General features: G+C 39.2%; 1 protein-coding gene across 3 annotated transcripts in view; it reads left to right on the top strand.

Moving 5' to 3' along the window:
* Positions 1-26,718, top strand: part of NBAS (NBAS subunit of NRZ tethering complex) — a 405,988-nt gene that overhangs the window by 301,926 nt on the left and 77,344 nt on the right. For all 3 annotated transcript variants that reach the window (XM_021924592.2, XM_003908295.5, XM_017947297.3), the window contains 2 exons: positions 280-530; positions 1,571-1,905. In XM_021924592.2, coding sequence (XP_021780284.2) covers positions 280-530; positions 1,571-1,905 — 586 coding nt within the window. The remainder of the gene's footprint in view (positions 1-279; positions 531-1,570; positions 1,906-26,718) is intronic.

Below are 26,718 nucleotides of genomic sequence, written 5' to 3'. Positions count from 1 at the left end.
TTCCCAACTTCTGGAACTTGAAGGAAAGCCTACTTCACAGGGTTGCTGTAGACCCCTGTGAGACAACATGACGAGTGTGTAGTCAGTTAAATGTTAGTAGGCATCTGACACATTTGTTTCCCTTTATTCAGGCTGATTGGGTTCTGATGATGGTTCACTGTCTTTGAGTAGGCAGGAAGAAGGGAGCTATAAGAAGTAGTGTTTCTTCCTTGGTTAAAAAAAAATCACTTTAATAAAGGAACAAAATCTTAACACAGTTCCTTTGGCTCTTAATTTCAGTTTGTCCACACTAGAAATTGAAAATAGAGCCCAAGACCTTCATCTCTTTGAGACTTTGAAGACTGATCCGGAAGCCTTTCACCAGCACATGGTCAAGTATATTTACCCCACTATTGGTGGCTTTGATCACCAAAGGCTGCTGTATTATTTCACTCTTCTGGAAAACTGTGGCTGTGCAGATTTGGGGAACTATGCCATTAAACCAGAAACCCACATTCGGCTGCTGAAGAAGTTTAAGGTTGTTGCATCAGGTAGGATGATTGTTTCCCTGCTTGAATTCATTCTTTTAAATTAAATCTGGGGATTAATTTTCTGTACACAATCCTGTTCATGCATTATGGTTGGCAGAGCTCTGAAACCACAGAATTTTGAAGCTAATTGACTTTAGTTATTATATTTCCAACTCTTTCACTTATGATTGAGGGAATTAAATACCAGAAAAAGTAAGAAACCTATTGGAAGTCGCACAGTGACTTATGGTAGACCTGGTACTAAAATCCAAAGTTTTGGACTTCTGCTCCAGGATTTTTCCCTACTCCCATTGGTTATATTTTATGTATATAAAAGGCAAGGCCAAGACACTTTAAATAGGCAGTTCAGCAGAATTTCATTCCACTGGAGCCTATATGATTAAAATATGCATGGAACACTTAAAATAAGAGCCTTCGAATTTTTGTGAAATGATGGAAATCTTTAGAATGGTCTTTATGCTCATAACTAAGAAATTAAACCCCTTAAAACCTCTTAAATTTTTATACTTTATAATTTGCAAGGCACATTCAAATCTATGTTTGTTTGATATTCATAATAATCGGGAGAGTTCCCTTCAGTTTATCAGTTGTTTTCTGAATAATCAAATGAGACACTGGCCTAGACACAGAGGATAAGGGAATAAGAGTCAATCCTTGCCTTCAAATAACTAGTGAAATGCCAGATAAATAACAAAGGAATGTAATGCAGTTTGGTGAATGCACTGATAGAAGAAAACATAGGTGCTGCAGGGGATTCCAAAGGCATGGAGATATTGTCATCTCTAGTGTATAAACAAGGAAATGGAGGCACACAGAAGATGAATGGCCAATCTGGGGGATCGCACAGCCGAATAAGTTTCGGGCTGTGACTGGAGCTCAGATCTCCTGATCTTTCTAATAGGAAACCTCAACTAGCTACTATAGCTAAGTTGATAAATCTTTGCATTCAGACATACAGAGGGCTGTGTGTGTGTGTTTGAAAGTGCCTATATATTTACATTGGAGTGAACCGCTTACCTACTTTCTTTTTTTTCTGGTAGGTCTTAATTACAAAAAGCTGACAGATGAAAACATGAGTCCTCTTGAAGCATTGGAGCCGGTTCTTTCAAGTCAAAATATTTTATCTATTTCCAAACTTGTTCCCAAAATCCCTGAAAAGGATGGGCGGATGCTTTCGCCAAGCTCTCTGTACACCATCTGGTTACAGAAGTTGTTCTGGACTGGAGACCCTCATCTCATCAAACAAGTCCCAGGCTCTTCACCGGAGTGGCTTCGTGCCTATGATGTCTGCATGAAGTACTTTGATCGTCTCCACCCAGGTGACCTCATCACTGTGGTAGATGCAGTTACGTTTTCTCCAAAAGCTGTGACCAAGGTAAACAAAAAGATACTTGAAAGTGGTTTGAGCGCATTAGAAGAAATGAAAATTGCTCCTACATTCTGTAGATTTTATTTTTATTTCCTTTCTTGAAATGGAAAATAATTACATGTTGGCTTTTTAAAAAGTTTTTATTTGCTATGAAGGAGGCATTTTAATTGGGAAGTTGTTTTTCTCTATTACAGATGTAAAAATATGCTAAAATAGAGGTGACTCTTCTCATTTACATGTATACTTAGAACATGTTACAGTTCTCATGTCACTTTATAGTAAATATGCCATTCTGTTCTTTCCAGTTGACAAATGTAAAGGAGCTCCAGTGCCCAGCCCAGATTACCTGCATTGGAAACCAGGCTAACAACTTAGCTTGGGTTAACCTGAGTTTTTAAAAAAGTTATTGGCCGGGCGTAGTGGCTCAAGCCTGTAATCCCAGCACTTTGGGAGGCTGAGGCTAGCGGATTACTTGAGGTCAGGAGTTTGAGACCAGCTTGGCCAACATGGTGAAACCCTGTCTCTACTGAAAAAAACAAACAAACAAACAAACACCAAAAAAAAGAAAAATTACCTGGGCATGGTGGTATGCAGCTGTAGTCCCAGCTACTCAGGAGGCTGAGGCAGGAGAATCTCATGAACCCAGGAAACGGAGGTTGCAGTGAGCTGAGATCATGCCACTACACTCCAGCCTGGGTGACAGAGCAAGACTCTGTCTCAAAAAAATAAAAACATAAAAAATTAAAAATATAGAAGTTATTATTCATATCATGCAGTATGTAACTTGGTGATAGGATTATCAAAGGAAGTGCATATTGCATTTTCTGATGTCTCCCCCATGCTCAGTTTGGTGCCCTTTGACTGGATCTTAATACCTGCACTCAATCCCTCAGCAATGTGTAGCCTCACTCAGAATAGATAATGTGGGTTTTCCTCCTCCCCTTTCCCGTCTCCGCACCCAGACACTGCTGCTAAACAAATGGACATTTTTCACTACTTGAACTCTGGGCATATCTCTCTCCTGGAAAATCTTAGCCTTTAGACTCAACTGCTGAAGTCTGTCGCCTTTGGAGCTCCTATTTGATTTTCTCTTTTGCCGTCTTTGCCGTTGCCTTCTCCTTCCCTGCAAGTCACCAAGTCTGCCCACTACCCTATCCCAAAGATTATTATTTTAATTAGTATTATCCTGGAAATAGACTGTAAAGGCCAAGAATTGCAAATCATTCACTTGGAGATTGGCACAGGCAGAGGTTCCAACTTCTGTGAAGAATGCTAGTTTTAACCAAATCACTAGATTAATAGTTGTGGATAACCAAGTACTTCTTTATTTTCTTATTATTGCAACCCTAGTAATGTATCTTGGTTTTAAATTTCACAACCACTGCTATGAAAAGGAGATCATCGTTTTTGTTGGTTTTGAAGAGAAAAATAAGGATGATTTTAAAAGACAAGAGCGTCATGTATTTGAAAAGAATGTGTTTAGAGACATATAAACCTGGCTTTGAACTCTGAACCCATCACTTATCAGCTGTGTGGTTTAGCTTCAGGAATCTCTCTTAGACTTCTGCTTCCTTGAGACAGAGGTTGTGGCTGAGTAATCTGTGAGGGAGATAATGTTATTACCTCAGTTTTATAGATGAGCAAACTGAGGCTTACCAAAGTTAAGTTGGTAATAGAGAAGTCAATTTGAACTCATGGAGATTTATCCTATGGCCTTTTCTCTTAACCATTGAACTCTGCTATCTCTAAGATGTCATAGAACAAGCAACTAGAGTCAGGGGACCTGGAACCATTCCAGAAACTGTGGGAGAGCAGTGGAACCAGAGAGCCCTGAGCATTTTTAGCCCAGTAGGAGCAGCATGTCCTGGGATGTGTCCAGAGCAGAGCTGAATAAAAATGAGAAAGTCCAGGCAGGAACCTGGTTATATATGGGAAGGAACCGAGCCAAGTTGGGAGTTTAAGATCCAAGGAACCAGCTCAGATTTGAGACTTGTGAACTAGCCTTCCGGGCTAACAGGCCAGCAGGTCATCCAGGAAGGTGGAGGTGCCTTTGCTCCCAGGCGGTTTTCCACCCCACCCTCAGGCTGGAGGTTGTTTTAAATATTTTATGTGAGGACAGGAAGGGAAGGCAGCAGGGTCAGCTGGGACTGTATGCTAATTGTGAGCGTGCAGGTGGAGGGGACACAGAGTTTTAGACTTGGCAACAGCAATCTTTTATGTATGATTACATGTAAGAGTAGGATGTAAAGTCCACTTGCGTTTTAGCTGTTATTTACGATGCTTTAAGTTAGGTGATTTTGAATTATTCACATTGTCATCGCTTTAGTTTCTTAACCTTATACTTCTTTCAAGATGTCCGCCAACCCCTGAAAATGTGTGGCACAGTTGTTGGTGCACATATGTGTATTTTGTTGGGTTAGAGGTGCACCTGACCCAGTAAAGATTCAATCTGTTAATTACTGTGTTGTTTTCTCTTAGCTCAGATAGTATAATCCAAGCATAGATATTTCTTTATTGTAAACTGTTCTCAGGAGGCGATTTTCTGCTGATTGAAGTAAATTATAGAGAAGTGAGACAGATACATTTAAAATTAACTTTACATCTTTAACTACAACATTTTTTCTCATTTTATTAATTGGCAAGTTTTAAATTTTTTGTTCAGAGAGGAAAAGTATAAAGTTGGAAAAAATGCGTGTTTGAAAGTACATAATGCTGCCCTATTTAGATAGAAAGAGAGAGAGTATACAAATCAACATGAAACACAGCCTGCAGATGTCAGAGAACACATTTGGAAGAGGAAATGCAGCTGGCTTTGCCCAGATTTTCAAAACACCAGATGTTCCCAACAGCTTGTACATGATGTTAAAAATGTAAAATAAGTGTGTACTATTCATACATAGTGTGCAGTTTTCAAATGTGTACCCACATTTAATTTAGAAAGAAATTTTTGGAAAGAACTGGTAAGCTAATTCTCAAGTGCATAACAAAAACAATAAGCAATTGTTCAGATATTAGAATTCAGAAAGGAATATTCCCAAGGCCTGAATTGAGTGCCCAATCCACTGGCAAAACATACCAGAGAAGGCTCTTTGCTTTCATGGTAACAGCCATTCCGTTGCCATTTACATTTGCAGAATTCCTAGAATCTCTGGGAAAGATATTCACAAATAGTATTATGTCATATAGTCAGTGAATTTGTGTGCCATTTGAGATGATTAATATGTAGAAGGAAAAAGGATGCAAATGTTTAAAGTGCATTTGTACCAAATCTAAATTGCTTTTTTTTTTTGGTTGAATCAGATTAGAGTTGCTCCTCTATTGCTTGTCAATTCAGCTGTTACAAGCATTTTTGTAGAAGGAACAGGGAACAAGTGAATGGGTTAGAAATCCAGGAAAATGGTTGTAAAAGAGGCTGAAAGGCAGGTCAGAACATGATTTGCTTGGTATTAGGTGGTTAGCAATGGGGAGCATATGTGTAATCTTAGCCTTTGTGTTTTATACTTTCCACTTGCTTTCAATAGCTAGTACTGCTACATCCATAGATAAATGTGTGGAAAATACTTCTCTCTCTTATGAAATGCTGTCAAGAAGTTTGCCAGGATCCTTCTTTAAAAACTCCCAGGTAATCATACAATTTAAAAAGTCCTTCTGGTACCTTGACTGGTGTTTCTCAACCTGGAATTTAATATGTATTTTCCCACTCCCTTTTCCCCCACCTTGCACGTGCTACCTTTCCAACTCATACCGTTTGTGATTCATTGCCATTGTAAACCTCTGCTTCTAATGGGAAACAGGTTGTCTCCTTTGGATTGGAGCAGAAACATTGTTGAGAACCTCTTATCTAGTCTATTTTTTAACCTTCAAACTCATTTCTACTGATAATTAAACCAGTATCCCTGCTTACTTGCTTTATTTATTTAATTAAAGGTATCTTTTGCCTAATTTTAATCTCCACTGTTTGGTTCTGCCTCCTGGAGTTATGGAAACAGCATAAGAGCATCTTTGTTTACTGTTCAGATTCTCGAAATAAGCTACCATTTCCTTCCTTATCCTATTATTCAGCCTGTTGGCCTGAACATCTGGTAGAATAAATTAATCTTAAAAAGTACAACTTGACCTAAATATGAAATTTATTGTAAAAGTCTTGATCAAAAGGTTGCATTGTAGCTGTAACTTCAGGGTCTCTGCATTGCCAATACTATCTTTTAACTAAGGTTGGCAGTACATCTTTCACCATGAGTAATCAGTGTCTGAAACTTACAGAAAAATGTTTATTTAATGTATATTGTGACTTTCTGATGCCATATGTCAGATTCAGAGTGAATCATGAAGTATTTAGGCATTTGCTATGTGCTACATACAGTATTAGTTTCCATGGGAGACATTAAGCTATAAAAGACATGTTTATAAGAAACGTGAAATGAAGGTTTTTAAAAGTTATACAGTAAAACAATTTTTAAGTTATGTTAATTGGGAAGTACCTTGCCCATGAAATTGGAAATTTTTGAGGACAGGGATGGTGCCTTTTATCTCTTATTTCCTATGTCCTAGCACAGTATAAAATAGGTACTTTATACTTAGATGGTTGATTAAATAATTATCATAGATTGGTCATTCTCAAAACTTTGATCTCAGGATGCTTTAGTATTCTTAAGAATTAGTGAGGATTCTAAAGAGTTTTTGTTTATGGCGGTTGTATCTAATAATATTTATCATATTAGAAGTTAAAGACAGGCTGGGCACCGTGGCTCATACCTGTAATCCCAGCTTTGGGAGGCCATTTTGGGAGGCCAAGGTGGGTGGATCTCGAGGCAAGAGATCGGGACCATCCTGGCTAACATGGTGAAACTCTGTCTCTATTAAAAATACAAAAATTAGCTGGGTGTGGTGGCACATGCCTGTAATCCCAGCTACTCGAGAGGCTGAGGCAGGAAAATCGCTTGAACCAGGGAGTCGGAGGTTGCACTGAGTTGAGATAGCGCGACTGCACTCCATCCTGGTGGCAGAGAGAGACTCTGTCTCAAAAAAAAAAAAATAGAAGAAGAAGTAGAAGAAGTTAAAAACAAAATTTTAAACTTATTTATTTAAAAATACCAATAATAGAGCCATTATAGGTTGACATGAATAGCATGTTTAATGAAAAACAACTGTATCTCCAAGACAGAAAATAATGAAAAAACAGCACTGTGTTACATTTTCTTGTCTGGCTTAATAGAACACAGCTGGATTCTCATGTTAGTTTCTGCATTCAGTCTGTTGTTTAGGTTGAAAGAAAACCCAGCCTTACACAGATAAGAGGTTGAAAAAGGGAGAGGTATTTTAATAGCCTATAATTTGGAGTATTCTTCTTTGATACTACACTGAAACTCAACATGTGATAAAGTCTTAAAGACTAGTTGCAGTGTGACATATGAAGCCATATTATTGAACTTTTTGTACCCTGTCGCATTAAAACTGTTGGTCTAGGTTACACTTGAATGGATTCATTTCCCAGGTATGATCTTGTAATATAATTGCATGAAGGCATTTAGAAGTTTCAGTTCACTGAGTTATATAGATCATCCAGATGTTGATAGATTGCATCAGAGAATACGAAAAAAACTCATTCATTAATATGAGCTCTTATCTCAGCCAGTAAGTCTGTCAGTATTGGGAAGCTCTCAGCTTTACAGTGGTAGATCCAAGTTTTCCAAAATTTGAATTTTTGCTTGAAAGTTCCAATTTTATCATGACAACCAATTCTGTGTTGTTTTTCTTGAAGTCACTGTCTCACTTTGCTCACTTGGAAGAAAATGTAAGCAAAAGTAGCCTTGCATGCAAAAAGCAGCAACTTCAGTTCACAATTCAAATAGGCAACGCTGTCTCAAAAATAAATAAATAAATAAATAAAATAAAAAAATTTTTAAAGTCTCCAATCAGGATGTTAACTGCGGCATATGTCTACCATGGAGGAAAGACAATGTTTCCGTCCCTCCATACTGCCTCCTCTGGCAGAGACTGATCTGTTTCACATATCCCTGGCCGTGGTCACGCTACCTTCCTGATTTCCATTTCCCCACTGAAGCCCCGTGTTCCTCTCAGTTAAGTGTTCCAGTGGCTGTCACTGTCATTTTGCGGGGGAATCTCACTTAGAAACCTGCTTCCCAGGCCGGTTTCCCACTCATGTGCCACTTTTGTTTCAGCTGAGAACCACCCAGGGCAGAACTCTCCACTGAAATCTTAGAAGCTTTTGAAACTTAAACCCCTAAGGACCTGGAGAAGACCACTTTCTTTGCTGTGTGCTCATCCCTGAATTTTGTGCTTGTGCTACTTCCAAGAGAGCAGAAATATTTCTATCGTATCTTTGGGTTTTAATCAGGAAAAAGTAATAAATAATTGTCATTTTTCCATTATCAAGTTGTAATCACTTAAGAGATAGAGGAATCGGGTACCCAGAAAGAAAATAGCAGCTTTATTTTTGGTAGAATTAGCCTAGAGACTGTGGCTTTGTTTTCCATGTCAGTTTTCTGCTGTTTTTGTCCTCCTATCCTACACCCTGCACTCAGTCTTCAGACAGCCCTGCCGAGGACAGTCAGTTCTGCAGAACATACATGCTTTGCCAGAAGGGCTGCCTCCTATTCGTGAGCTCCAGAGAGCTGGCCCCCAAATTAGTGCTGTCCAGCAGAACTATCATGTGTGCCACATGTGGAGGCTGAAATTTTCTAATAGCCACATTTTAAAAAATCAAACAAAATAGGTGAAATTGTCCGAAGTATTACTATTTTATCATGTGATCAATATAAAAATGACAGTGAGATATTTTGCGTTTAAAAAAAAAAAAAAAGCCTTTGAAATGCAGTGTATATTTCAGCACACATCAACTCAGGCTGGTCACTCTCAGGGGCTCAGTAGCCACATAAACATGTTGGACAGATATACTTCTCTGTAGCAAAAGTCTGGGCCTGACCCGCAAATGTTTCCCACTGGGAGGACAACACCACCAGAAGAGTGTATGCGCTTCTTCAAGTCTGGTAGATATGAGAAAGGTAGGGAAAGAGCTCGCCACCCATCATCAACTGTTTCTCCCCATTTCGCTTACCAGATGCCACTCCTCCTCTCCTCAGAAATGGGGAGTGGGGGTGAAGAGTACTTGACATCTTGGGACTCATAGGGGGAGCTTCCTGCTTTATGGGTCAAGGTAGGAACTTGAAAGATGGAGAAAATAGTTCCTTCTACACATATCCAACCAAATGTCTAGCTAACAATAAATTATAAAACCTTAGAGGTTATCTCTTTTGCAGAAATCACTATACATTTTCTGCACTATAATAGTATATCTTCTGGAGCCAAACCTCCATAAGATTTTAGAGACTTTATAGGCTTAATAATACTTTACAAAAGGACTGTCATTAAAGCCCAAGTGGAAAAATGGGAAACAATTATTGAAAAATATTTGTCAAAGTAAGCATACTGTCATATGTACATACACATTTTTGTTTATACGTAAGTAGATTTTACTTTATTCAAGATATAACACCTTTAAAGCCAAATAAAATACATGTATGTGTAATTATTTGCCTTTTCCAGTGTCTAGAGGTTTATATATTTGTATTAAATTATATTGATCTTTATAATTTTTGGTATATACATTACATCATTAAATGAAGATCTTGTGATCTTTTCCGTAATTTTTTAAATAGGAAAGATATATACCTAATGCACATTTGTCTTAAAGACACTGCGTTTGTGAAGCTTCTATTCCTAAGTAGAAAGTGGTATACTCATCTTTTTAGCCTTCTCCCCCACTCAATTTTATAGTTATTGTTGTTGCTAAACTATAATCATACTGAACTCAACTATAAAAGTGTTATATAATGTTTTCTCAGGGTTAAAGAACACTAACTGTTGATTCGAATTTTTTTTTGATCTTTAAATAAGTATTTTGCCCATTGATCTCTGGCTTTGGTCTAGTTGTTTGACTCCTGTGATTCTGACCTGAATAAGCTTTATTTATTCCAAATACTTTCAGGAAATGTTTAGTCACCATTCTGGGTGCTGTAGACAAGTAAAAGGTTGCCATGACCCTTGCCTTTGAGAAGCTCATAGTTTATTGAAGCGTATGTGTACATGCATACGTGCATATTGAGTGAACTATAAGAAGTACTATTTAAGTGTATTAATAAATGCCATGTGTACAAAGAAGAGATAATGAGTATTTGTTGAATGTCAAGAAATAGCTTTTGGGGATAGTTTGATTTGGGACATATTAAAATTGGTATGGCTTTTCGTAAGATGTCATTGTAGGGGAAGCTGAGTGATAGTTACACGGGACCTCTCTGTACTATTTTGCAACTTCTTGTGCATCTATAATTATTTCAGAATAGTTTTTTAAAAGATTGATATGGCTTTTGAACATCCAAGTTGAGCTGTTGACAGCTGTCTATATGAGTTTAGAGTGTATTAGAGAAGTAGAGACTAGAAATACATTTGGGAATTCTTAGTGCATCAAGAGGAGTCACAACTAGGAGGCTCGGTAAAATTCTCAAGGAAGTAAGTAGGTAGAGAAGAAAGGAGGAGAGAGGATGAAGCCCCAGGACACTACAATATTAAGAATTGAGGATGAGGGGAAACCAACAAGCACTGACAAGCAATCTTGAAATCAAGAAACTCTACCCTCTCCTTCATAGATCATCCTTTTTTTCATTATTACATATTTTCCTTTAATAAATATGTTTTTTAAATATTAAGAGTTTCTGTCTTAATGGGTGAGAGTGGATGAGACCTGGAATCCAGATGGAACAATTCGCCTTGAATAGGATCCTGTCAGTTTCCCCCAATAGCAGGAGAGATAGGAAGCTGATGGGCACAGATGCAAGTAGGTGGGGAAATGTAGTGGTAAGAGATGGAGGACATTCTCTTCTGATTGCAACGAAAGGAATCAGCTTAATGTGAGTAGAAAGGAGGTAGAGTTGGAGATTTGAAGAGAGGGTAAGGTACAAAGTAGTGTTTTAGGAGACTGGGAAAGCAGATAGACAAGAAAAATGTAGTAAGATTGCTGGGGCCCCTTACGGGCATCCTAATGAGTGCCTCTTTCAGTTTTTAATTGTAGCCCTACTTAAGAGCTCTCAAAATGTTAACAATGTCTGCTGTATTCATCAGTTCTCATGCTGCTATGAAGAAATATCTGAGACTGGGTAATTTATAAAGGAAAGAGATCTAATTGACTCATAGTTCTGCATGGCTGGGGAGGCCTCAGGAAACTTACAATCATGGAGGAAGCCACCTTTTCACAGGGTGGCAGGAGAGAGAATGAGTGCCCAGCCAAGGGGGAAGCCCCTTCTAAAACCATCAGCTCTTGTGAGAACTCACTCACTGTCACAGGAACAGCATGGGGGAAACATCCCCCATGATTCAATTATCTCCACCTGGTCCTGCTCTTGACACATGGAGATTATTACAATTCAAGGCGAGATTTGGGTGGTAACACAGAACCAAACTATATTATCTGCTGTCCTTAGAATTTCCGTGGTTTGGACAAGCCTACCTCCCCTCCAGTGCTTTGGCTTTTCTTGGACTTACCCTACTGTTTATTCTTTACTTTTTGCTCTCCTCTTGCCTGGTGCCTGCTTTTATCTGTATGCAGATTTACGTGTTGATTAAAACATTTAGAATCTTCCCTTTCCAATTCAGACAGTTCTGTACTATAAAGTACAAATATTAGGTTTCCTTACCTACATAACTTTGTAGTAGTGGTGATTTGAACCATGTGTGGGCCGTAGTAAGTATTAAAATACATATTTGCTACTTTTTAAAGTTAATACTGTAGTTGCTGCTGCTTTGTTGTTACTGAACCCTATGCTACTCCTGTAGTGAGAACCCGAAGGAAGTTTGAGATACGGTCCCTAATTCTAGTGGGCTTGCAACTTAGGAAAACAGTGTAGTCACTCATAAAAACAAAGCAAGGAATACAAGATAGCATGATAGTGAATTCTGAATTTGAGGATTATAATTTTCCCATACCCTAGCTCATTTGATATTCACACACATTTGTGAGGGTGATTATTAAGCAAGTATTGTCATCTCCAGTCTGAAGGTCAGATTACTAGAGGGTGATTGGCCGAAGTTCAACAAGCAGGAGATATCCAATTCCTTTTTCAAACACAGGTCTCCTGATTCCAAATTTGATGTTGATTGCATGAGATTGCATGACACTTTTCTGCTTTAGGAACTGAAAAGAGAAGAGTCATTGTAGCCTGATATACCCATGTAGGCAAAGCCAAGACATAAGTATTTTGCATGCCTATCAGCCCATACAAAGTCTTACCTTTAGTAAGCTGGAAAGTTAGTTTGGCCCAAATGGACCATATACTATGAAGAGTCCCTCAAAAGACAAGTAAAGAAGTTTGCATATGATGTGGAAAGGAAACATGAAACCAATGAATACTTGTGAATAGTAGCATGAATTGGAGAAAAGACAATTTAAAGATGTCAGTGTCACCACATAATAATAACAAGGCGAACTAATGCCTCCAGAAGTCTATCCTAGGCACTCAGGCTGCACTTGAATAGTGGAGCAGATAAACCATTTTCATCCATTTCCCTCCATTTCCCTCGTCACATCTAGCCTTCCCACCAGATACTATTCTATAAGAGGAGGAAGAGAATGTTGTAACACAACTGAATTGTCACATCAGCCCCATGAAGTAGATTCGTCACCATTTTAACAGACACAGAATTTAAGTCCCAGGGAAGTTAGATAACTGCTCCCGTGTTTTACAAGCTAGAATTCACAAAGTCAAGATTCACATATGGGCGCGCTCCTCAAGTCTTGCTTTCCCTTACCTCCCTTGCCTGAGAAATTTGGCTACAGAAGCCCATCCGGGGTGATGGTGATTACTGGCCTGACTGGCAGGCTGAAAACTCCTTCTCTGTGCTTGGGAAATTATTTCCCATTGGCAAAGGTAATCATTTAGTAGGAGAGATTGAAAATTGGCCGAAGGACCGTGAACACAGTACCGTCATAAGTAATAATGCATTCTGCTCCTGGAGAGGACTCTGGTGGGATGCTGAGCTGTTGGTGCATTCTTCAGCCCTCCCAGGCCTCTTCATTAATAAGCTGAAAGGAGTACACTCTCCTTCCTGCAAAGCATGTGGATTCTAAATTCACAGGGGGTGTAAGTCTTGGGAAAGACAGAGGAATACATAAACGATCTCAGAATTATGTGCAGCAAATACCAAAGCATATTTTAACATGATAAAAGCAGTGAGGGAAAGGAATCTGAAAATAACCTCCCTACTACAGTGCTCTCCTCTTTCTGGCAAACTTCATGGTTCTGCAGCTGTTTATTACTCAACCGTAAATCTTTAGTGACTTGGACTCCCTTTGCTCTTCCATTCTTTGTTGATCGTGTAAGCTCCCTCCTCTCATTTAAGTACCTTTCAAACTTACAAACAGATTTATCTCCTAATTGCTATTTCATAAATACACTCTCTAGCCTCTGCAGTGAAGGAATGTATAATAAACAGCCATGCCCTTTCCTCACAGCTAGTGCCTACTGCTTCATCAAGTATTGGCACCCATAGGACGTAAAATTGCAGCTATCGCAGGATGCCGACTTGACAGCCAGGGAGATCTCTTCATAAATGAGGATGGTAAACAAATAACTCAATGAAAGATGTGGAGGCAGAAAGGTAGAAATGGTTAATAATAGAGTCAGTGGAGCTAGGGATATAGCCAGGAAAGGCCCTGTAGTATAAAAGGTCTTTGAGCTGAGTCTTAACTGATAAGGGTATTTGTCATGGGCATCACAGAAGGAAATATAAGAAAGATGGGAACATTCAAGACAGATTTAGCAGTTTTGATAAAAACGTGAAATAACCTAGTACCCTTAGTTAATTTAAATAATGTGGTATAAATGAGAGCATAGGATAAGGCCAGAAAGATAGGAAGGGGGCTGGGAATGAAAACTCTTGTATACCTGGCTAAAGGATAGACCTTATCTTGGGAATGGATCAGTTAGACATAAGTTTTCGACTAGGTGGTGACATTGTCAGATTTTTGTTTTATAAAGATTACTTTTAGGCTGGGTGCAGTGACTCACACCTGTAATCCCAACACTTTGGGAGGCTGAGGCGGGCGGATTGCTTGAGGCCAGGAGTTCAAGACCAGCCTGGGCAACGTGGTAAAAACACTGGAGTCCCAGCTATTTAAAAGGCTGAGGCGGGAGGATCTCTTGAGTTCAGGAGGTGGAGGTTGCAGTGAGCCAAAATCATGCCCCTGCACTCCAGCCTGAGCAACAGAGTGAGACCCTGTCTCAAGAAAAGATATATATCCCACCACTTTTGTGATGATTGTAGATGATTGGAGAAAGGAATGGAAGTGTAGGGCTGGAAATTTCGTTGTGAAGGCTCTTGCAGCCTGGTACGGGAGAAGTGATGGTTGGCCAAGCTGAGGCATGAGCAGCAAACACCTGGATTTGGGCTCATTACTGTAGTGTGGGCAAATGTGCTACCTGGATTTGTTTTCATTTTGTATTTTCCTGAATGTGCCTTGAGGAAATTCTACCAGCGATTTAACATTTTATTCACTGGATCACCTCACAGAGTTCCTTAATCATTATAGAATCATTTTTTGTCCAGTATGTCTCATCTGATGAGGGCTTTTTAATGCCACCCTATGAGTGAAAAGACTATGAGAGATTGATGCCGTTTGATCATGAGGTATTAAAAATTCTCATGAGCAGAACAGAGAAAACAATTTTAAATCAACACAGACACAAGAAAATCTGGGAAATTTTATTCTTTAATGTTGCAGGTTTTCAATGTGTTGAACTGAATTGAAGCTTGATGGATCTTAGACACATCATAAGCTATTTTAATAGTAGCGTGGTAATGTAGAAAAAGACAGGTTTGTAGTCAGACCTTCCTTAGTTTCTATCCAGTTTTGACCTTGGGAAAATTACTCTAGATTTGGAGTTAAGTTTTTGCCTTGGTATAATGAGGAACTATAATCACTACTGTATAAATATAGATTAGTTTTAGAGTATTTTTAGACACAAGTAAAAAGACAATGAAAATTGGCTTCAGTTACCAGAAAATTTACTGGCTCCTGTAAGTGAAAGATCCAGAAGTGGGGCTAACTTCAGGGCTGGCTGCGCAAGCAGCAGGCATCGTCACAGAGCCAGTTTCTTTCCATTTCTTTTCTCTGCTGTCTGTCATGTTAGTTTCACCATAAAGCACTTTGTTGTAGTAGTTGCAGGACGATACCTGGCAATAATTGGGGCTATGTTGCTTCCTGATTCACATCCATCCAGATGGAGTGACAGAGCCTCCCACAAGCACCAAACAGAAAGTTCTAAGCTTTGTGCTGGTTAGAGCACTCTTGAATCAACCCTGTGGTCCCTGGTATGGCAGGTGCTAATTGGCACCAGCCTGGATTACCTGTCACTCTGGTGAGAGGGATGAGATTGCCCTGGATGATCTGACTCTTGGTTTTACATGATCCTGAGTAGTTTGAAGTGTTGGAATAAGACCTAGATTTTCATATCAACATTTGATTTTGCTCTAAATACAGTGGACCTACTTTCAATGATCTTAATAATAACAATTTATGGTATATACCATATACATGCACGTAATAAAAGATTTCTAAATGGAAAATGTGAATGAATGCTTTCAAATTTTGTTAAGGCCTGTATGTGCTCAATAACAATAGATAGTTGTATTTATTACTGATTGCAAACATTTCATCTCATTTCTAACATTTTTCATGCCCCTCTCCATGAAGATAAAGGTGACCTTCAAGCTATTGAAAAACTTAGGAATGTATTAGCTTATACCATTGCTGAAAGTGAGCAGCAAAAAAGAGAGGGCCATCTACACTTTGCTGAAGAGTAATACTATTTCTATGGTTATTGTACTAGGCAAAGGGTAAAGCTTGAAGTAACGTGGCCTCTACCCTGCATTCCTCACTTTTATTATATGAGCAATTGATAATTAAGCAAAAAAGAATAATTATAATGATGATGTTATGTTAAGTATATAAATGAATGTGACAAGATAGGTATGGTTATTTTTGTCTTTGAATATTTTATTAGCTTTAGTAAAGCAAAAATTTTAAAACTTAACTTTCACTTTCATTTGCATAATATTTAAAATACTGTTTCATAATATTCCTATAGTTACAATTTATAAACAGTGCTTAACATGCTCTACTAAGCACCGAGAAGAAAAGAATGACTAAGCGAGGGTTCACGGCCTGGTGAGGAGAGTGCACACCGTAAAAGCACACACAGCATTTGGCGTCAGCACACAGAGAGATAACTGCTAGGCTATTAGCAAAACATAAAGTGATTTATTGTTTTAATGAAGTTAGTTAAATATAGCTGAGATAATTTGATGTCTCTTTTGTAGCTCCAATGCTTGCTGGCTCCTGCAAGCCATCCTGTTATCATCAGAGCAGATTTACAGGTGCTTTAAAAACGCTGAGTTATAACTCACTAGTATCCTTTCGTTAGTTTGGACATTGTGGTCAGCATTAAAGACACGCAGCAAAACAGAACACCAGACTGTGGATTAGGATCGGAAACATCAGAACGTATCTCCCCTTAGTAGGGGGTCATATCGTTTCATGACATTTTTGTTTGCTTTCAATATGTGCAGATATGTCTGTGTATATATGTATAATAATTGACTTTTGATGCATAATATTATTTCTTACTGTTGGTCTTGGACAAAAAAGTTTGAAAGCTACTGTGTCAACTGACCGGCAGCTGACGACGTACATCAGAGGAGTGCCTGCTCCAGGAGCTGGCATAAGACAGCATAGTAATGTTTTTCAGTCCTTTAACATAATGTCATTTACAACCGAAACTGCCTGTCTCCTTCAACGCCATCCACTCTGTCCAGACTCTTGCAGTGACCACCTCACTGTCCCTTTGTTTCAAGCCCCAGGACCCACCTCCAGCCACCTCCTAAACTCACCATTGGTCAGTTGGTTGGGTCACTCAGAAGTTTAAAGGCTCCAGAGCTGCAATGGTGGGTCACACACTTTCTTTGCTATTAGAATTAACTAGGAAATGCTCATGCAAGATACTGGTTTCTTTCCACCAATGCTGATGTCTTTCCCAAACCCACAGATTGAGTCAGTAAGCCTGATAAGAGCCAGGGAATTTTCATTTTTGAGGTTGCACTTAGGTAATTTCAATACAGGGTGGTCTGAAAATCACACTTTAGGAAAACAGTCCTCCAAAGCTGTGAACTTGAACCTCTTACTCATGTAGCTAACTTAAAATAACCTGATTACCTCTCACACACTTGATATCTAAAAATTTTATTTATTTATTTTTTTTATTTTTTATTTTTTTTTTTGAGGCGGAGTCTTCACTCTGTCGCCCAGGCTGGAGTGCAGTGGCACCGTCTCGGCTTACTGCAAGCTCCGTCTCCCGGGTTCGCGCCATTCTCCTGCCTCAGCCTCCCGAGTAGCTGGCACTACAGGCGCCCGCCACCGCGCCCGGCTAATTTTTTGTATTTTAGTAGAGACGGGGTTTCATCGTGTTAGCCAGGATGGTCTCGATCTCCTGACCTCGTGATCCGCCCGCCTCGGCCTCCCAAAGTGCAGGGATTACAGGCGTGAGCCACCGCGCCCTGCCCGATATCTAAAAATTTTATAATTTTAAATGATTACAAAGGAAGGCATAGTTTCCAGCACATTTTAAATGTTCACATTTAAAGTAAAACTGTAACATAGCTCTGTTTGTATATAACATATACGATTTGATGTCTACTGCTATCACTTAAAAACATACAAGAACACATCTACAGCTGTGTTACATCTTTCCTTTTCCTCAAACTGTTTCTGCATCTTTTGTCAAAGAGAAATAAAGCCAGATACTTTTTAAAGGCAGTAAAGACAGATTTTCTTAAGTACTAACTACTGCAGAGGGAAGAGAGCCCAGCGTAAACCAAGCTCCACTTTGCCAAAACAAAAAAGGCAGGATACTTTTTCAACATTGGAGTGTGTGAAAGGAAAGGCACAAGGGGCGTTAAGGGAGGTTTGGTCCATGTAACTGAACCATCTGGGTTTGCAAATTGGCACTTATCTGGAGAAGAAACAAACTGCTCATATCTTTATGACAGCAGGTAGTTGTGCAAGTTGGAACAAGGCGCCCATGGAAGTGAGGCCCTTACCCTCCCACAGAGAGTTGGATCCTTGAGTGTTTATGTTTCGAAGAGATTGATCCCAGGTCCTTCAGGAAACACACTAGGTAGTAGAAGGTTTACATCCCAAAGGGACAGAGAAAAGATTATAATTGCAAACTTTCTAAAGTAACTGCTGTAAAGAGGCGTTGAGAAGCCTATTGGCTTATCACCAGGTGTTGGCTGGAACGAACAAAACATTCTACTCACAGCTTTGAACTTTCTTGGCATTTTAAGGGGGAATGGAGTCATCCTAGGGGCATGGCCTTGCTAGAAGCCCTGCTAAAGTTTGGTCAAGTGTATTAGTGCAGGGGTTTGGGTGGAGTCATTTTGTGCGGAGAGTTTGTGTAGTTCTTACTTTCATATAATGTTATTGTAATGCAATTCAATGTCTTTGTGCTTAAAAGTCATGTTTCTCTGCATCAGAAATAATTAAATAGAAAGTGACATTTAAAAAATTTCTTGTGACTCTAGGGTTTCAAGGTTTTTTTTTAATTCTATATTCAGTTATTTTTTCAATGATTGCAGCATATATTTGATCAGAGCAGCATTGATGTATTTTTTGATAAATAGCTATTAAATATAAAAATAAAATTCAAAATGCACATCTTAATGAGGTAGAGATTTAAATATTGTTTTTAATTGGTTTATGTGCTCTTGGATGACTATTGTTAGATTGAGTTCAGTGTCAGTATTCTATTTTATATTTGCATAGATATGAGAACTTAAAAACCTTGTTCACATAAGTAAGTGGATGGAGAAATTTTGCCATAGCAGAGTCACTTAATTATTTGAATTTCTTATAAGTTACAGACCAAAAATCATATAGCAAACTTTTGTTAAAAATTAATTTTTAATAATTTATCAGCAGACGCCTCATTTAGATCCTTCATAAATTGTGTTGAAAGCACAGCATTGGGCCTGTAATCCCAGCACTTTGGGAGGCTGAGGTGGGTGGATCACCTGAGGGCAGCAGTTTGAGACCAGCCAGGCCAACATGGTGAAACCCCGTCTCAACTAAAACTACAAAAATTAGCTGGGTGTGGTGGCAGGCTCTTGTAATCCCAGCTACTTGGGAGGCTGAGACAGGAGAATCTCTTGAACTCAGGAGGCAGAGGTTACAGTGAACCAGGATTGTGCCACTGCACTCCAGCTTGAGCGACAGAGAGAGACTCAAAAAAAAAAGAAAAGAAAAGAAATTAAATGGGGGATATTACAGCTGATACCACAGAAACACAAAAGATCATTCAGAGCTACTATGAACACCTTTTCACACGCAAACTAGAAAACCCCGAGGAGGTGGATAAATTCCTGGAAATGTCCTAGATTAAATCAGGAAGAAATAGAAACTCTGAACAGACAAATAACAAGTAGCAAGACTGAAACAGTAATTTTTAAAACTGCCAACCAAAGAAGTCCAAGACCAAATGGATTCACAGCTGCATTTTATCAGGCATTCAAAGAAGAGTTGGTACCAATCTTGCTGAAACTATTCCAGAAGATAAAGAGGAAATCCTTCCTAAATCATTCTGGGAAGCCGGTATCACCTAATACCAAAACCAGGAAAGATGTAACAAAAAAGGAAAGCTATGGGACCAATATCCCTGATGATCATAGATGCAAAAATCCTCAACAGAATAACCAAATCCAACAGCATATGAATATTGCATAATGAAGTGGGTTTTATACCAGGGATGCAGGGGTGAATTAACATGTGCAAGTAAATAAATGTGATATATCACATAAACAGAATTAAAAACAAAAATCATATGGTCACCTCAATAGATGCAGAAAAAGTATTTGACAAAATCCAGCATCCCTTTATGATTAAGACCCTCAGCAAAATTGGCATATAAGGGACATACCTCAAGATAGTAAAAGCCATCTCAGACAGACCCACAGCCAGCGTTATACTGAACAGGGAAATATTGAAAGCATTTTCTCCAAGAACTGGAATAAGATAAGGATGCCCACTTTCGCCATAATGTTGATGCTATTCAGCATCATGCTAGAAGTCCTAGCCAGAGCAGTCAGACAAGAGAAAAAAAGAAAGAGCGTCCAGATTGGTAAAGAGGTATCAAACAGCCACTGTTCACCAAGTGATATGATTGTATACCTAGAAAACCCTAACAACTCATCCATAAAGCTTCTAAGTCTCATAAATTAATTCAGTAAAGTCTCAGTATACACAAATCCATGGCACTGCTATGCAACAACAATGACCAAGCTGAGAATCAAATAAGAACTCAACCTTTTTTACAACAACTGCAATAATAATAATAATAATAAAATACTTAGGAATATAAGCAAGGAGGTGAATGATTTCTGCATAGAAAACTACAAAACACAGCTGAAAGAAATCATAAATGACAGAAACAAATGGAAATACATCCCATGCTCAAGGATGGATAGAATCAATATTGTGAAAATGACTGCATTGCCAAAAGCAGTCTACAAATTTAATGCAATTCCCACCAAAATACCATCATCATTCTTGACAGAACTAGAAAAAACAATCCTAAAAATCATATGGAACCCAAAAAGAGTCTTCGTAGCCAAAGCAAGACTAAACAAAAAGAACAAATCTGGAGGCATCACATTACCCAACTTCAAACTATACTATAAGGCTATATTAATAGTTACCAAAACAGCATGGTACTGGTATGAAAATATGCATATAGACCAATGGAGCAGAATAGAGAACCCCGAAATAAAGCCAAATACTTACAGCCAACTGATCTTTGACAGAGCAAACAAAAACAAAGTGGGGAAAGGTCACTCTATTCAGCAAATGGTGCTGGGATACTTAATTGGAAAGCCACCTGTAGAAGAATGAAGCTGAATCCTCATCTCTAACCTGATACAAAAATTAACTCAAGCTGGTTCAAGGACTTAAATCTAAGACCTGAATCATAAAAATTCTAGAGGATAACATTGGAAAAACTTTTCTCGACATTGGCTTAGGCAAAGTGTTTATGACCAAGAACCCAAAAGCAAATGTAACAAAAACAAAAATAGATGGTACCTAATTAAACGAAAAAGTGTCTACACTGCAAAAGAAACGATCAGCTACTCGACAACCTACAAAGTGGGAGAAAATATTCACAAACTAAGTATCTGATAAAGGACTAATCCAGAATCTACAAGGAACTCAAACAAATCAGCAAGAAACAAGCAAACAATCCCATCAAAAAGTAAGCGAGGGACATGAGTAGATACTTCTCAAAAGGAGATAGACAAATGGCCAAAAAACAGGAAAAAATGTTCAACATCACTAATTATCAAGGAAATGCAAATCAAAACTACAATGAGATACCACCTTACTCCTGCAAGAATGGCCATAATTTAAAAATCAAAAAATAGTACATGTTGGTGTGGATATGATGAAAAGGGAACATCTTTACACTGCTGGTGGGAATGTAAATTAGTACAACCACTATGCAAAACAGTGTTGGAGATTCCTTAAAGAACTAAAAGTAGAACCATCATTTGATCCAGCAACCCACTAGTGGGTATTTAACCCAGAAGAAAAGAAGTCATTATATGAAAAAAGCACTTGCACACACATATTTATAGCAGCACAATTCGCAATTGCAAAAATACAGAACCAGCCTAAAATGCCCATCAGCCAACAAGTGAATAAAGAACATGTGAGATAACGTGCAGGCGCACACACACACACACACACACACACACACCATGGGACACTACTCAGCCATAAAAAGAAATGAAATAATGACATTCGCAGCAACCTGGATGGAGTTGGAGACCATTGCTCTAAGTAACTCAGGAGTGGAAAACCAAACATCTTATATTCTCACTTATAAGAGGGAGCTAAGCTATGAGGACTCAGAGACATGAGAATGATATATTAGACTTTGGGGACTTGGTGGGGAAGGGTTGGAAGGGAATGAGAGATAAAATCCTGCACATCGGGTATAGTATACACTGCTCCTGTGATGGGTACACCAAAATATCAGAAATCACCACTAAAGAACTTTTCCATGCAAACACCACGTTTTCTCCCAAAACTACTGAAATTTTTTTTAAAAAGTAACTTAGAAAAAAAAGCAAAGCACTGGGGACCTTGTGACATGCAAGAAGAAGTTTATTATCCAGTCACTGTGTAATGGGTTCTGTCTGCCACTGCACAGAGACCCCAGCTTTGCAGTAAAGGAAGAGTTTAATTGACTTAAGGCTGGCCGTGCCATGCTGGAAATGGAGTTATCACTTAAATCACTTGAAGCCTTCTAGGTTAAGGTTTTTTAAAAGGCAGTTTGGGGAAAGGGGTGCGGGTGGCTAGGAAATGGGTGCTTGCTGTTGATTGATTGGGGTACAATCATAGGGTTGTGGGAAGTGAGCCTCCTGGGTGCCGAATTGCTTCTTGGTGGGTCCAGGTGGAGCCATGGATCTCAGACATGCAAAACATATGAATAGATATCTCAGAAGGCCCGTCTACAATAGTGATGTTATCTGCAGGAGTAATTGGAGAAGTTGCATATCTTGTGATCCCCAGAATGTAATAATGGCTGGCAATTGCTTATGTCTACATCTTAGCAGAATTCAGCTTTCTCTGTCCTCTTAGCCTGGTCGTCTGTCATTCACTTTACAAAGGCAGATGAGTTTTGGGGCAAGGGCTGTTATCATTTAAACTATAAACTAAATGTCTGAGTGCTTGAAGGCTAAGGGCAAGATGGGGGTTGGCTAAATTAGATCTCCCCCACTGCCATAATTTTCCCACTGTTGAAATTTTTGCAAAGGTGGTCTCCACTGGAGTCTGTTATACACTAGCATTCTGAATTGTCCCTTTGGTGTTCTGGAGTTTTTTAGAAATCAGGACAACGTATCAGAGTCAGACTCAGGAAGAGTGTCAGACATGCCTTTCTTATGTTAGTTGAAGGCTGTTGTGAAAGGGGAGTTGGGAAAGAGCACAGGCTTCACACCTTGATCGGTTTTAGGAAAGAATACTTAGAGAAGGTGGAAATTAATTTAGAGACGGATTCCCTTTAAACTGTCTGAGTCTGTGTCCCTGTTGGAAGGCTTTTTGTGCCAGTGGCACACATACCCCAGTTTGGAGACCACTGGCCCAAGGATAATGTGTAAGTTTCCCAGCATGGCACCCCCGGTGGCCCCAGCGCCCTTTGCATCTCTTCTCCTGATGGACAATCCCTTGCCTAAGCACACACATACGCACATTTGCACCACCAAGAGCTTTTCCAAGTACAGCTTGGGAGTGAGACTGGAGGAGGAACAATGTCTAGCTTTGGGGATTGAATTCCTGGGATAGTTTAATCTTTTTCAGAATTGATTCCCCCTCCTTTCCCTAATATACTGCAGCTGCTGCTATGCACCCGCTCCTCTACCCCATGAGACATCTTGAAGTCGTGAACTACTGTTTTTGGTGAGGATATATTATATCCTGTAGGTTTTTTGGAGCACAGTAAAAGGTTGATAGTTACAGCCATAGAACATTCTTCTTTTATAAAAATCTTTATTTAATTAATTCCTTGTTCTATCCTCTTTGCCAGCAATCCACTCTCCCCTTCTTCTTCCACATGAACTCTTACTGATGCTTCAAGTCCTGCTTCAGGTGTCACCTCCTTTTTAAAGACTTTCTTGCCTTTCTAAAATAATTTTTTTCTTGATGTACCCACATACTTAATTTATATTTCTGTCACATTTTATAAATTTTTATTTCTGTGTTGACTTTTCCATTAGGATGTATATTCTTTCCAGGATAGTGATTCTGTCTTAATTTACCTTTGTATCCTCTGTGCCAAGGCCAGGCCTAGCACATATCGAGTATGAAAGTGTTTGAACATGAAAAGGAGGAGGGGGAGATGGATGAAAAATAGGGTGAGTTTGTAAATGGAAACCTATAAAAAGAGGACATCTGTGTATTTTTTTTATTAGTTAAATAATAAACTGTTTGTAAACCCTGATTTTTTTTTTCACCTCACTCTGTAGGTAGCACCTGGGTTTTTCTTAAGTCACCTGCCATTTTCTAAATAACATCCTTATGTTCAAAGTCATGCTGTGTTCTTTTTTCTTCTTCTTCTTCTTCTTTTTTTTTTTTTTTTTGAGACAGAATTTCGCTGTTGTTGCCCAGGATGGAGTTCAGTGGTGCGGTCTTGGCTCACCGCAACCTCCGGCTCCCAGGTTCAAGCCATTCTCCTGCCTCAGCTTCCTGAGTAGCTGGGATTACAGGCATGTGCCACCAGGCCCAGCTAATTTTGTATTTTTAGTAGAAACCGGGTTTCTCCATGTTGCTCAGGCTGGTCTCGAACTCCCGACCTCAGGTGATCCACCTGCCTCGGCCTCCCAAAGTGTTGGGATTATAGGTGTGAGCTACTGTGCCCGGCGCTATGTTCATTTTTAAAACAAAACAAGTCTGCTTAGCAAGATTTCACAGCCGTGAAGTATGTACAGATGATGTAGGTCATCTTGGTGAATTACGAATCAAGCCATTAGCTAAAACCTCTGGTGCTGATTATGTTGCTCCCCTGCTAAAGATCCTTTTATGCTTCCCAAGGTGTGATGTGATGATACGATCATCAGCTCAGCATGCAGGGCCCTTCCTCATGTTGTCATTTCTGCTTCAGTCTTCCTCATTCTCTGATAGATCGTTACTTATGTCAGAGACGTTTGAACCGGAGCAACTCCATCTTAAATAGGAGCTGGGTGAAATACGGCTGAAACCTACTGGGCTGCATTCCCAGGGGGTTAAGGCATTCTAAGTCACAGGATGAGATGGGAGGTCGGCACAAGATACACGTCATAAAGACCTTGCTGATAAAACAGCTTGCAGTAAAGAAACCAGCTAAAAGCTACCAAAACCAAGATGGTGACGAGAGTGAGCTCTGGTCATTCTGACTGCTACATGCCCACCAGTGTCATGACAGTTTACAAATGCCATGGTGATGTCAGGAGATTACCCTATATAGTCTAAAAAGGGGAGACGTGAATAATACACCCCTAATTTAGCATATCATCAAGAAATAACCATTAAAATGGGCAACCAGCAGCCTCAAGGGGCTATGGAGTAGCCATTCTTTATTCTTTTACTTTCTTAATACATTTGCTTCCACTCTATGGACTTTTGTTTGTTTGTCTCTTTTTTATTATTATACTTTAAGTTCTCAGGTACATGTGCAGAACGTGCAGGTTTGTTTCATAGGTATACACGTGCCATGGTGGTTTGCTGCACCCATCAACCCGTCATCTACATTAGCTGTTTCCCCTAATGCTATCCCTCCGCTAGCTCCCCACCCCCCAACAGGCCCAGTGTGTGATGTTCCCCTCTGTGTGTCCTTGTGTTCTCATTGTTCAACTCCCACTTATGAGTGAGAACATGCGGTGTTTGGTTTTCTGTTCTTGTGTTACTTTGCTGAGAATGATGTTTTTCAGCTTCATCCATGTCCCTGCAAAGGACATTACTCATCCTTTTTTATGGCTGCATAGTATTCCATGGTATATATGTGCCACATTTTCTTTATCCAGTTTATAACTGATGGGCATTTGGGTTGGTTCCAGGTCTCTGCTATTGTGAACAGTGCTTCAATAAACATACGTATGCATGTGTCTTTATAGTAGCATGATTTATAATCCTTTGGGTATATATTCAATAATGGGATTGCTGGGTCAAATGATATTTCTAGTTCTAGATCCTTGAGGAATCGCCACACTGTCTCCCACAATGGTTGAACTAATTTACACTCCCACCAACAGTGTAAAAGCATTCCTATTTCTCCACATCCTCCCCAGTATCCGTTGTTTCCTGACGTTTTAATGACTGCCATTCTAACTGGCATGAGATGGTATCTCATTGTGGTTTTGATTTGCATTTCTCTAATGAACAGTGATGATGAGCTTTTTTTCATATGCTTGTTGGATGCATAAACGTCTTCTTTTGAGATGTGTCTGTTCATATCCTTTGTCCACTTTTTGATGAGGTTGTTTTTTTCTTGTAAATTTGTTTAAGTTTTTTGTAGATTCTGGATATTAGCCCTTTGTCAGATGGATAGATAGCAAAAATTTTCTCCCATTCTGTAGCTTGCCTCTTCACTCTGATGATAGTTTCTTTTGCTGTTCAGGAGCTCTTTAGTTTAATTAGATCCCATTTGTCTATTTCAGCTTTTGTTGCCATTGCTTTTGATATTTTAGTCATTAAATCTTTGCCCATGCCTATGTCCTGAATGGTATTGCCTAGGTTTTCTTCTAGGGTTTTTATGGTTTTAGGTCTTAAACTTTAAGTCTTTAATCCATCTTGAGTTCATTTTTGTATAAGGTATAAGGAAGGGATCCAGTTTCAGCTTTCTACATATGGCTAGCCAGTTTTCCCAACATCCTTTATTAAATAGGGAATCCTTCCCCCATTGCTTGTTTCTGTCAGATTTGTCAAAGATCAGATGGTTGTAGATGTGTGGTGTTATTTCTGAGGCCTCTGTTTTGTTCCATTGGTCTATATCTCTGTTTTGGTACCAATACCATGCTGTTTTGGTTACTGTAGCCTTGTAGTTTAGTTTGAAGTCAGGTAGCATGATGCCTCCAGCTTTGTTTGCTTTGCTTAGGATTGATTTGGCAATGTGGGCTCTTTTTTGGTTCCATATGAAATTTAAAGTACTTTTTTTCCAGTTCTGTGAA

The sequence above is a fragment of the Papio anubis genome, chromosome 14 (assembly GCF_008728515.1).
Source record: "Papio anubis isolate 15944 chromosome 14, Panubis1.0, whole genome shotgun sequence".
Taxonomy (NCBI): Eukaryota; Metazoa; Chordata; class Mammalia; order Primates; family Cercopithecidae; genus Papio; species Papio anubis.
Note: the sequence above shows the minus strand (reverse complement) of the source record. Positions and strands in the feature narration are given on the sequence as shown.